The following is an 11,920-nucleotide window of genomic DNA, read 5'->3' on the forward strand; positions in this document are numbered from 1 at the left end:
TGTGATGCAGAGCACACAGGGAATGTGTACCAGTGATAGTTGGTAACTCATTGTTAATTGTTTGAGCCAGATCAAGACCCTTTACAGAGAAAAACTAGTAACTTACTTTATTTTTTAAATATTAATTAATTAATTAATTTTGGCCATGCCGGGTCTTAGTTACAGTGTGTGGATCTTCATTGCGGTGTGTGGAATCTTTTAGTTGCAGCATGCAGACTTCTTAGCTGCGGCATGTGGGATCTAGTTCCCCAGTGAGGAATCAAACCCGGACCCCCTGCATCGCGAGCGCAGAGTCTTACCCACTGGACCACCAGGGAAGTCCCAAAAACTAACAACTTACTTTAATACATTAAACTTCTAAACTCATTGTCTCGTTGCGCTCAGGCTTGTAATCATGTTTTTTAGGCTTTGGAATGTTATAGCTTATACACACTTTGTATGTGTGTATTTGTGGAAGTGGCTTTACTTTAAAAATTTGTGGAGTTCTCCCTTTTTAGCACTATGCATTGAGTATAGTCAGTCAAAACAGAGTGGACAATTTAATGGTAATCACAAGAGAATGGTAATAGGAAGATTGGAAATAGTATAGCTTCACCCTTATAAAGGAGAGGAAAGCAGACGAACTGAGGATAAAGTTGGTTGTGGTCAGGTGTAAAATCTTTATATACCATACCGAGAGATGCTTTGAATTTTACGTGTGTGTGTTGGGAATGTCTTTGTCTCATTCATAGGCTCTGAAGACAGGACTCCAAAAAAGACATTCTCTGAGGTGCAAAAAGAGAGACGAGAACAGGCCCAGCGGACTGTGTTAATCCACTGCCCAAATAAAATCAGTGAGAAGAAGTTTCTCAAGTACTTATCCCAACATGGATCTGTTAACAACCACTTTTTCTATGAGAGCTTTGTAAGTATTTGAAAAACAATCTAACTTAACATTCATACTTTTTTTAAAGTTATTTTTTGCTCTGTTGCCTCTGCAATATGGTAAAGTTAGATTCTTTTTTGATATCCTGCATCTATCTTTGTCTAAATTTCTTCAATGAGTTTTTTTTTTGATATGAAAATAGAAATCCTTATAGGAGTATCACAGAATTATAAGCGTAATTATACCTGAATCATTTCATAATTTGAATACTTCAAATCGTTCCATTATCTTAGGTGTAGAAGCCAGTGGGAGATCTTTGTTTTGCCTTTTAATTTTCTATTTCAGCATTATTTTCAGCTTCTCTTAACTAATACCACTTTATAATGTTCCTTTTCTTAATCTGCTTATAATGGTTAAAACCATTGCTCGTGTTAGAAGTGTATCATTGTAAATTTTAAAAATTAGTATTTTGCCTGTTACGATAATTGCTTCGAAATATGAACTAAAATACTATGTTAAAACTAGTGTTTTGAAATGTGTTCTGTTCTTATGTTTTTGGTATAGGGTCTTTATGCTGTTGTAGAATTTAGTCAGAAGGAAAGTGTAGCTTCACTGCAGAATGTAACTCGTACTCCAAGCCTGGGCAAAGAGGCTGCAATTCCATTCAGATCACGTTACTTCAATTTAAAGTTGAAAACTCCATTAAACCAGACTTCTGAACAGTCAAGTGTTCAATGTAGGAATCAGTCTTCTCCTTCAAGCAAGAAGCTTTTTGAATTACTTTGTTGTGCAGAAAGTGTAAGTTTATAGGTATACTTCCCCGACTTGATATGTGTGTGTGTTTGACTTGTTTTGTATATTGTAAGTTTTTATTATTAAATATTCATACTGAGTGAAAAGTAAAAGTAATCCTTCCCTACTCCCTGCCACCATATCCCATTTGTAATCCTCAGAAGGAACCACATTCTTCCAAAGTTTGGGGCCTTCGGATTATTCTGGCTTGCTTTCTCTTGTCAGCATGACATATAATTGTACATGGCATTCTTTTATAAATTTTAAAATATCTTATTTCTGGTTTTATCTCTTTTTTTCTGCTCTAGTAATGTTTATAGTAGTTTTGGTTTTTCTTACTCAGACTTGTCAAAGGTTTAGCTAGTCCTTTCCAAGAATATGTTCATGGTTTTAGTTATCACAATACTATTTTGGGGGTTGATTTTCTAATTTTTAAAACTTTACTTCTAACCTTTTGTATTGCCTCTACTTTCTGTTATTTATTTTTCTTGAGTTAAGTGTTTAGTTCGGTTGTTTTCAATATTATTTTCAAATGGGCATTTAAGGCTGTGGTTTTTATTTTAAATATCCAGCTCCAGCGTGCCCCTTCACAGTGTGATCGTTTTATCACCAGCCTTCTAGGGAACATACAGGACTGGTATTCTGAGGAACTGGGGGACCTTGGGCCTTCATTTCTCGAAGGCTTGCTTATTTCTGGTGTTACTTGCCTTTAACATTGGTTCTTCTCTCCCCCCAACTTCATTTAAATGTCCAGGTTTGTGGTTGCTTTGACCTCCTCTACTGGGGCATTTTACTGTTTTCATTTTCTAAAACAATACTTTATACTCAGGGCCTAAGAAAAATATTAGTTTTAATTCCAGCCAGCTTTTTTTTTTTTTTTTTTGCTGGTGTCCTCATTCCTTAGTGCTTTTTAAAGGGCATTTGTAAAATCCACTTTTAAGGCTACATGTAAAAAGACTGCGTATTTTTAAGGTAGGTCTCCTAAGCTATCAAATTTCTAGAAGTAAAATGACAATTATTTTACATGACCTTAACATTTTCTATATTCTCTTGTTTTTGTTTTGGCCAGCTAGGTAGATGATCAGCTGAACACTCTCTTGAGGGAATTCCAGCTAACAGAGGAGAACACCAAGCTCCGATATCTCACCTGCTCTCTTATTGAAGATGTAGCAGCTGCGTATTTTCCGGACTGCACTGTTAGACCCTTTGGCTCTTCAGTGAACAGTTTTGGAAAATTAGGATGCGATTTGGACATGTTTTTGGATCTAGATGAAATTGAAAAATTTAGTACTCACAAGGTAATTACATTTCTTTAAATCACAAAGTTGTCAGAAAAAATAAAGGAAATCTTTGGATTTAATAAAATTACAACTTGATTTCTAAGCTTAAGAAACAATATGGTTAAAGAATAGGGTCTATTTGATACTGATTCTTTGGAATTGTAAAGTCTTTCTTTATATTGGTCTAATATGTTATTATTCTTGTGACTATCTTAAACATGTAATAAAATGGTTGTTCTTTTTGAGGGTTGAGAATTTTTTGGGGTAGGCCAAGGTTATTTACTGTGTTATTCAGATTATGTGTGTATTAACTAATTTTTTCATCTGCATGATCTAGTTAGTGAAATGCTTTTTACATCTCATTATTTTTGTTTCTCTTCATTTCTCAGAATTCTTTTGATTTTTGTTTTATTCAAAGACTATGTTAGCTACATATAGGTATATGATTATTATACCTTTTTATTGGGTTGTTCATTTATCATTAAATTTTGTCCATCATTTCTAAATGCCTTTTCTTTAAATTCTTTTTTGTTTGTTAAGATGGCTGCTTGTTACTTGTCTCACATACCTTCTCTTCCTACATCAGTATTTCCAGCCTTCACATATATTGTTACATTTTGAGTATAAATAGCAGATCACTGAATTTTATGCTTTTACTCCAACCTGTGAGTCTTTTTATTTATTATTACTGGTAATTTTTGGATTTATTTCTACTGTCTTATTTTTTATTTCCTATTTTCTATGCTTTTTCTTTGCTTTTCATTCCTTTCCTTTCCTCCTCCTGTTGGATTCTTTCTTTATTCTGCCCTTTCCTCCCTTCCTGTCTTTCCTGTTACAGTTTAGAAATTGTATATCCCATTTATGTTCTTATTAACATGCATGTCTGACAGAGTAAACTTAATCAGTGTGTCTATCATCATCCCAAACAATATGAGGTGCTATAATTTCATTACAACTTTGATTTGAAAAGGCTTCTGTGTTTTTGTAAGATCTTAGGTTTTTAGGACTGTTCTTTCTTATGTATTTCAAACTAGTAATCCTCTCTGTGTAGATGTCCGGTTGAAACTTCAAACTTAACATTTTGAAAACAAAACTTTATCTTCATCTCCTTGTAAATATTCTTTATAAGTTTTTATAAAAGTTCTTAGTTATGTGTCACATAGTAATCAGTGGCATTTTAGCTTTCCTGACATTTGCTGTCATCTGAGCGAAGATATCTAAGCTAATCTTTCAGGTCTACCTCTTCATTTACATACTCAAAGCTATAGTGACACGGTCCCTTATAAATTCTCACTTAGATGATTGTAGCAACATCCTGCTTTCCACGTGCTTCTCGTGTCATGCCTTGGTATTCCAGCCCTCAGCCTCTGCTGGAGTTATCTTAAAACACAGATTGGATCATCCACAAGCTTAGAACAGTTCTTCGTTTTAACACAGAATTGAAATGATCTGTCTCATAATTCATTTTAGTAAGCGTTTGTCTTTCTCTATCTTCACACACCCAGTTTTCCAATCACGTCATTTCATTACCAGTTGTGGGGCACTTTTAGGATATGAATGGCGACTGAACCGTAGTTCTGTGTCTTCCCTGAGGAATGCGCTTCCCTTCCACTCCTGACTACCATCCCTACACGGGTTTCAAGGCCTCATTCTGACTCCACCTTCTTAAACCATACTTGATTTTTCCCTCTGCTCCAGTCAAAATTAACCACTCCTTTTTTGTAGTGTAGCTGGTATTTCTGTCTCCAGATTCCTTCTGTGTTACGTTTAGTTCGTGGTTGATCTGTGTCTCTCACTGTATCCTAAGCGTGGCCAGGGCAGGATCTGTGTCTGTTCATTTTGTCATCCCACACAGTGCCTGCCATACTTTATCTGCTCAGCATGTAATTACGTAGTTGAAACTGGCCAAGAAATACGAAACACATGAAAGTGAAACGGGTCAGTCTGATTAAGACTAACATGTACTTGAAATTGTATTAAATTCCTGGCAGGAACACTTAAATTATGTTAGGCTATTTTTATATTAAATAAAAGACCTTGCCGAATAATTAAAGTGCATTATAATGTGTTGTAATGGTGAAAGCTTGGGCTCAGGAGTGCAGAGTAGTAGTTCTTTTACTTACCAGCTGTGTGACCCTGGGAAAGTTATTTACCTTCTCTGTGCCTCGATTTTCCTAGCCATAAAACTGGGATAGTGCTATAATGCCAGCTCATGGAGTGTTTGAGAGGATTGCTAGACAGTAAGAAATACATTTTTTTTCTGTTGGAAGCAGAGGAAGGAGTTGGAAACTTAGTTGGATCTTAGATTTCTGAAATAGAGAGCTGTTAGGAAAAGATATTTTAAAAGACAGTGCTCCAGTCTCACTAAACAATTTAACATTATTTCGTATGTAGGTTTAACTTACGCAGTGTTGTTATAAACATATACTCCGAAATATATGCTTGTTTAAGATTATAATAGCTTTGCTAATAGAAACATTTTAAAAATGAAACATGAAAAACAGGAGCACTTTTATTTATTTTTTAATTTTAAATAAATAAGAATAGATTTTAAAAAACCAGGAGCACTTTTAAACTCACCCTCCATAAAGCAGCTTCCTGACCACTGTCTGCAGTTGTGAGCCTCTCCCTCTTACCTCTTGGTGCTCCGTGTGTCCCAGCACTCCCCCTTGGTTTGTGGTTCTCTGGGCTTGTTTTATTCTTCAGCCTGAGTTGAGGGCAGTTAGGAAGAGATTATAATATAATCTATACAGATTTTAACGTGATTTTTTCCCCCCACTTAATAGTGTCTCAGCAGTTCAGTCTACTGCATCCTTTTCAATGGATGCAGAATGTTCTGTTGAACGAATGTACCATAATTTACTTAACCAGTGCTTTATTTGTTAGACAGTTAGGGGATGGTGTCTTTGTGTCCCCACTTTATTGCCAACTATATTAGGTAATATTCTTAGGTTGTGCATAACAGAAACCAACCCAAAGCAGCTTAAACAAGCAAACAGAAGTAGAGGAAGCATCCTAGGACCCAGGGTTGGGAATGTGGGTGAGTCTTAGGAAAGGACAGCACTAGGAAGTATAACCAATCAAGAGTCCATGAGGGTTCTGTTTCTTCTCCACGTATTTGCTTTACTTAATATCTTCCTTCCCTTCACTGCCCTCGCCCCACCTGCTTCGATTTTCTTTACATTTCCATCCTCATGGTGTAGAGTGTGCCTGCCCCAAAGCATCTGAGTTACATTTCAACCACGTGGTTGCCTCAGAGCCTCAGCCTCAGTTCCTGGTGGAGACGGCTGGCTGGATGAGGGTGTGCCCCTACAGTGCTCACATCAGCCGCCCTGCCAGGTCCACATGTGTTGTCAGGGCCTTGATCCTTTCAGGGGGACTGAGTTCTCAAAGAGGGTTAGGAGGCTTTATTAAGCTAGACAGAGCTCTTAAAAAGTATCTGCCACACAAATAACGCTGCAATGAGGGAACAGCTTTGCAAGTCAGCTCATCTGTATGAGCATTCCTTTGGGGTGATTTCCTCGGATTTTAATAGCTAATCAAACTCTTATTGATATGTATTTAAAATTTTGCTATTTCAATCCTAAAGCTGTCCCAAAAGTATGTCCCTGTGTACACTCCCACTGAGTGTGTGGGATGTATGTGTTTCCCCTCACCCGCCAGCACTGGTCCTGTCACCCGTTCTGTCTTTGCCAGACTGAGAAACGACAAATCTCATTGCTATTTTCAGTTCCTCTTAGTTTCTGTACAACAAGAACATCTCTTTCTATGTTTCTTACTCATTTTTATTTCTTGCGTTAGTTTCTTATTCAAGTGTTTTTGGCCATTTTTAGAATTGGGTGGGCTTTCCTCCCTTCCATTTGTACAAACCCTTCATACATTAGGGAAGTTAGCCCTTTGTATGACATGTATTATGGTCTTCATTTGTCTTTTATCTAGTAATGAATATATGCTTGGCCTGAAGATGGTTTTAATTTTTATTCATCCGTATCCTTTTGTGTGTTCTGGAATTTCGTGTCATGCTTAGAGGATCCTTCACTCTAAGACTGTAGAAACTTTCACCCGTTGTGTTCTGGTACTTTATAGATGAAAACCTTTTATGTTTAAGTCTTTGGTCTGTGTTGAATTCACTTTGGTTTTGGACTCGAGTCTAGTTTATTGTTTTAATGGCCACTTGGCTCATTGTTTCAATAGCAATTTTCCCACAGTAATTTGCAGAGTTCATTTTATTAACTATTAAATTTCTGTAGGTCTGCTTGTACTGTTTCCTTCTATTGATCTACTGTCCTCGTGCATCTATTTCCTGTTATAACTACTGTGGGTTTACAGATCTTATTGAAATGGAAAGGCTAACTTGGAAAGGGCACATGTATGTTCACAGAATTTATAGAATCTATGGTTCTACTATAGTATTACTTTATGATATATACTGTGGTATGGAAGTTAATTATAAAAAGCCAATGATTTTTCAGGTTAGTATTTTATACTCTAGAGAAGCAAAAGAAAACTGAAGATTTTTTGAAAGTATTTTCATTGAAGTATAGTTGGTTTACAATGTTGTGTTGATTTCTGGTGTCCAGCAAAGTGATTCAGTTATACATACATATATTCTTTTTCATATTCTTTTCCATTATGGTTTATCACAGGATATTTAATACAGTTCCCTGTGCTATACACTAGGACTTCGTTGTTTATTTTATATATAGTATCAATAGTTTGTATCTGCTAATCCTAAACTCCTAATTTATCCCTCCCCCACCCCCTTGGGTAACCATAAGTTGGTCTTCTATGTCTTCTGAGTCTGTTTCTGTTTTATAAATAAGTTCATTTGTATCATATTTTAGATTCCACACACAAGAGGTTTCACATATTTGTCTTTCTCTTTCTGACCTCACTTAGTATGATCATCTCTGGGTCCATCCGTGTTGCTGCAGATAGCATTATTTCGTTCTTTTTAATGGCTGAGTAGTATTCCATTGTGTGTTTGTGTGGGTGTGTCACATTGTCTTTATCCATTCATCTGTTGATGGGCACTTAGGTTGCTTCCATGTCCTGGCTATTGTAAATAGTGCTGCAGTGAACATTGTGGTAAATGACTCTTTTTGTGTGTGTGTGTTATGCGGGCCTCTCACTGTTGTGGCCTCTCCCGTTGCGGAGCACAGGCTCCGGACGCGCAGGCTCAGCGGCCATGGCTCACGGGCCCAGCCGCTCCGCAGCATGTGGGATCTTCCCAGACCGGGGCACGAACCCGTGTCCCCTGCATCGGCAGGCGGACTCTCAACCACTGCGCCACCAGGGAAGCCCATGACTCTTCTTGAATTATGGTTTTCTCAGGGTATATGCCCAGTAGTGGGATTGCTGGGTTGTATAGTAGTTCTATTTTTAGTTTTTTAAGGAACCTCCATACTGTTCTCCATAGTGGCTGTGTCAATTTCCATTCCCACCAACAGAGTAGGAAGGTTCCCTTTTCTATACACCCTCTCCAGCATTTATTATTTGTCGACTTTTTAATGATGGCCATTCTGATGGGTGTGAGGTGATACCTCATTGTAGTTTTGATTAGCATTTCTCTAATGATTAAGGATGTTGATCATCTTTTCATGTGCTTCTTGGCCATCTGTATGTCTTTGGAGAAATGTCTATTTAGGTCTTCTGCCCATTTTTTGATTGGGTTGTTTGCTTTTTTATTGAGTTGTATGAGCTGTTTGTATATATTGGAAATTAAGCCCTTGTCGGTCACATTGTTTGCAAATATTTTCTCCTAGTCTGTGGGTTGTCTATTTTGACAGCTGAAGATTTTTGGTCTGCTTTTGGCTGTGATTGCATGAAGAATTTTTTGTGTATGTGTTTGTGTGGTTATTGATTTTGTTTGTTTGGGCGTGTGTGTGTGTGTGTGTGTGTGTGTGTGTGTGTGTGTGTTTTGGCCAGAAATGACTTAGAGCATCCTTTTAGAAAAGTTTTTTTAAGAAATTCCTTTTTTATGAAAAGCTCCTATTTACAAATGTTTTTATTATTCAGGCCTCAGGAAATTTTCTGATGGAATTTCAAGTGAAAAATGTCCCTTCAGAAAGAATTGCAACACAGAAGATCCTGTCTGTGATAGGAGAATGCCTTGACCACTTTGGCCCGGGCTGTGTGGGAGTACAGAAAATACTAAATGCTCGGTGTCCCCTTGTCAGGTTCTCACACCAGGCCTCTGGATTTCAGTGTGATTTGACTACTAACAATAGGTATGGTCTCTTATTTATTACCTTAAATGTGAATGTTATAAGGTATTAGCATAGTTTTTCTTGTACAGAAACAATGGCTTTCGACTCTTTTATATGCTTTAATAATAATTTTTTTTAAAATTTGAACACTTGAATTGAAAAGTAGGGTTTTCAATTATTAAAATGTTAACATGCCTAACTAACATCTTCTGAGAAGACTTGTGTTTCATTGTTCGTACTTACGTAGCCTGATAACAACTCAGAAATTCCGAAGTATATAGCCTTCTAGCACACTTGGAAAATAAAGCAGTACCTTGGGTTTGTGCTCTCAGCTGCTTCCAGATGCAGTCGACTGTGTGTCCAAACAAAGGTAACATTTGCTTAAGTCAGATGGTGGTCTGAGCAGCCTAATGAGACTGCGTAGTTTTTCTTCAGCATGTTTTCATTTTATTATCAACCTGTTTGCTTTAAAACACATGGGATGAGAATGACAAGTTCTTTTATACTCTGACGACTTTTCTTTGGTTCTCAGTAGGGAAGACGTCTCAGCTGAGGAGTTTGTTTCTTTATACTCTAGTATGCTCATTGCATGCGTTTGGTTTCACTGTACTATCTGCTAGATACATAATCAGAACTACAAATAGATTCAGAAAATCCAATCTAGAGCAGTTTTGATTAAACTCAAGTGTTCACTAACAAGTCAGTGCTAAGTACTTTTGAATAATAAAAGTATACACTGTATTTCTATCATTACTATATTTTCTTTATAGTATATAAATAGAATAAAATGACTTTTTTTAGAGGTGAAAGATTACATCATTAATTTTTTTTTTAGCGAGAAACACCTTTATATAAATCCACACAATCAGAATAGTTTTTAAACTATTGAATTTTTTTTTCACACATACACACTGTATTTTATTTTTACAAGAGATACATAGACTGACACCAAGCATTGTAAATGGCTGACCACATCAAAAGCATAATGATTGCAATTACCAAACACGAAACACACTCATACCATGTCATAATATTGACATGCAGTCCAGGAGTCCTCCATTGTAACAGCTCCTTTACTTTGCAATGAAAATTGATTTATTTTTTGCCTTTGAGTCCTTGTGGGATTGTTTTTTTTAATTCAAACAGAAAGTCACAAAAATTATAATCATCCTCATCAGTTCACTCAGTCCCATGTAATTAATTTTTTTTCATCTTGATCTTTTGTTAGCACTTTTATGAATTCATCAGTTTTCCATTAGAGTTCTGAAAATGCTTATTCATTCAGTTCAGCAGTATAGTCAGTTACCAGAAACCTGTACTTGTCAGAGTCTTTTCCATGAATTCCTTGAAGATGAAACCCTTTTATAGGAACATATTTGCAAAAGCATCAGAGTACACCCAGAACTGTCTGTAAATAACAAAAGACTTAAAAATGACCACGGTTAAAGATTTGATGAAAGTTCATAATAATGCAATTGACAAGGAAATTTAGTTATTTCTGAGATATACATTTTAAAGTAATAACTAGAATTATGACATAACATTATACCAGAACATATAAGATTGTTAGAAATTTCATGTAATGTCTGAAACATTTATATTAACATATTTCCATACAAATAACCCATAGAAAGTTTAGCATTAGTTGTTTTTTTGTTTGTTTGTTTGTTTATACAGCAGGTTCTTATTAGTCATCAATTTTATACACATCAGTGTATACATGTCAATCCCAGTTGCACAATTCATCCCACCACCATCCCCACCCCCCCGCGGTTTTCCCCCCTTGGTGTCCATATGTTTGTTCTCTACATCTGTGTCTCTAAAAGGACATTTATCTTTGTAATAGTGTTATTTTCATGGTCTTGTTGGTATAGTTTTAAAAATTTTGTTTTAATATGCTTCAGGTTTTTATACTCTCATTGTTTTATTATATCAGATACCTTGCACTATTTGATACTTATTTTCAGCTTAATTTACATTCATTTACATGGATAAAACATTTAATCACCATGAGTTTCTAATTTGACATTTCTGCTCTTTTCCTTAAACTCAGGAAGTAAATGCCATCCATGGTGGTACTTAGTAGACAGTTTGGAGTTGATACTGTGAAATGATGCTGTGCCCTCTCTCAGCTCTTTGAGTAATTAAAAAACATGTCTTGATCAGTAGGAGATTAATTTTAAAATAATTCTTATAATTCTTTGCACTGTAACATTATGACTAGAAAACTTATTGAAAACAGGCTCTGAAGATTGATTTCTTAATAGACGTTTTATCTTCATGGATTGTGGTTTTTATAAATATTAAACTTAAGTAATTTTGGCTGAATTTTAAGACATTTATACCTTCTTGATAAAATAAGTAGAATGTTTTCCTTGTCTGTCAAAGGACTAGATAACCCCCATTTCCCATTCTAAAGTGTCCTGATTTAGATGATAAAAGTATAAGGTTATTTCACCTATAATCTACAATGAGATCAAATTGTTTTTGAAATTCAGTTATCAGGAAATCTTTACCCTGGAAGAATTATCATGTTTCTCCTTGGGGCCAGTGTAAATCCTACAAATGACCGCATTTCGTGTCTAGCTACTTCTGATAGGAAGATCAGAAATAAACTTGCAGCTCAAATTTTAATTAATCTGCAGAACCATCGGGCTGAAATGCCTACAGCCCGAATACGTTCTGGTGCTGACTTTGTTCATTCTGTCTATATCTTCTCTGATCTAAATTTCTAGACTCATACCTGGACAATTTACTATAGGGGTACTTAAATG

At 36.0% G+C, this 11,920-nt stretch overlaps 1 protein-coding gene across 1 annotated transcript in view; it reads left to right on the top strand.

The window, feature by feature from the left end:
* MTPAP (mitochondrial poly(A) polymerase) overlaps positions 1–11,920 on the top strand; it is a 28,455-nt gene that overhangs the window by 4,990 nt on the left and 11,545 nt on the right. The window contains exons 2-5 of the mRNA XM_082619970.1: positions 732–904; positions 1,430–1,663; positions 2,731–2,955; positions 8,956–9,167. Of these exons, the coding sequence (XP_082476096.1) occupies positions 732–904; positions 1,430–1,663; positions 2,731–2,955; positions 8,956–9,167 (844 nt within the window). The remainder of the gene's footprint in view (positions 1–731; positions 905–1,429; positions 1,664–2,730; positions 2,956–8,955; positions 9,168–11,920) is intronic.

The sequence above is a fragment of the Mesoplodon mirus genome (assembly GCF_964341445.2).
Source record: "Mesoplodon mirus genome assembly, chromosome: 4".
In the NCBI taxonomy this organism is placed as follows: Eukaryota; Metazoa; Chordata; class Mammalia; order Artiodactyla; family Ziphiidae; genus Mesoplodon; species Mesoplodon mirus.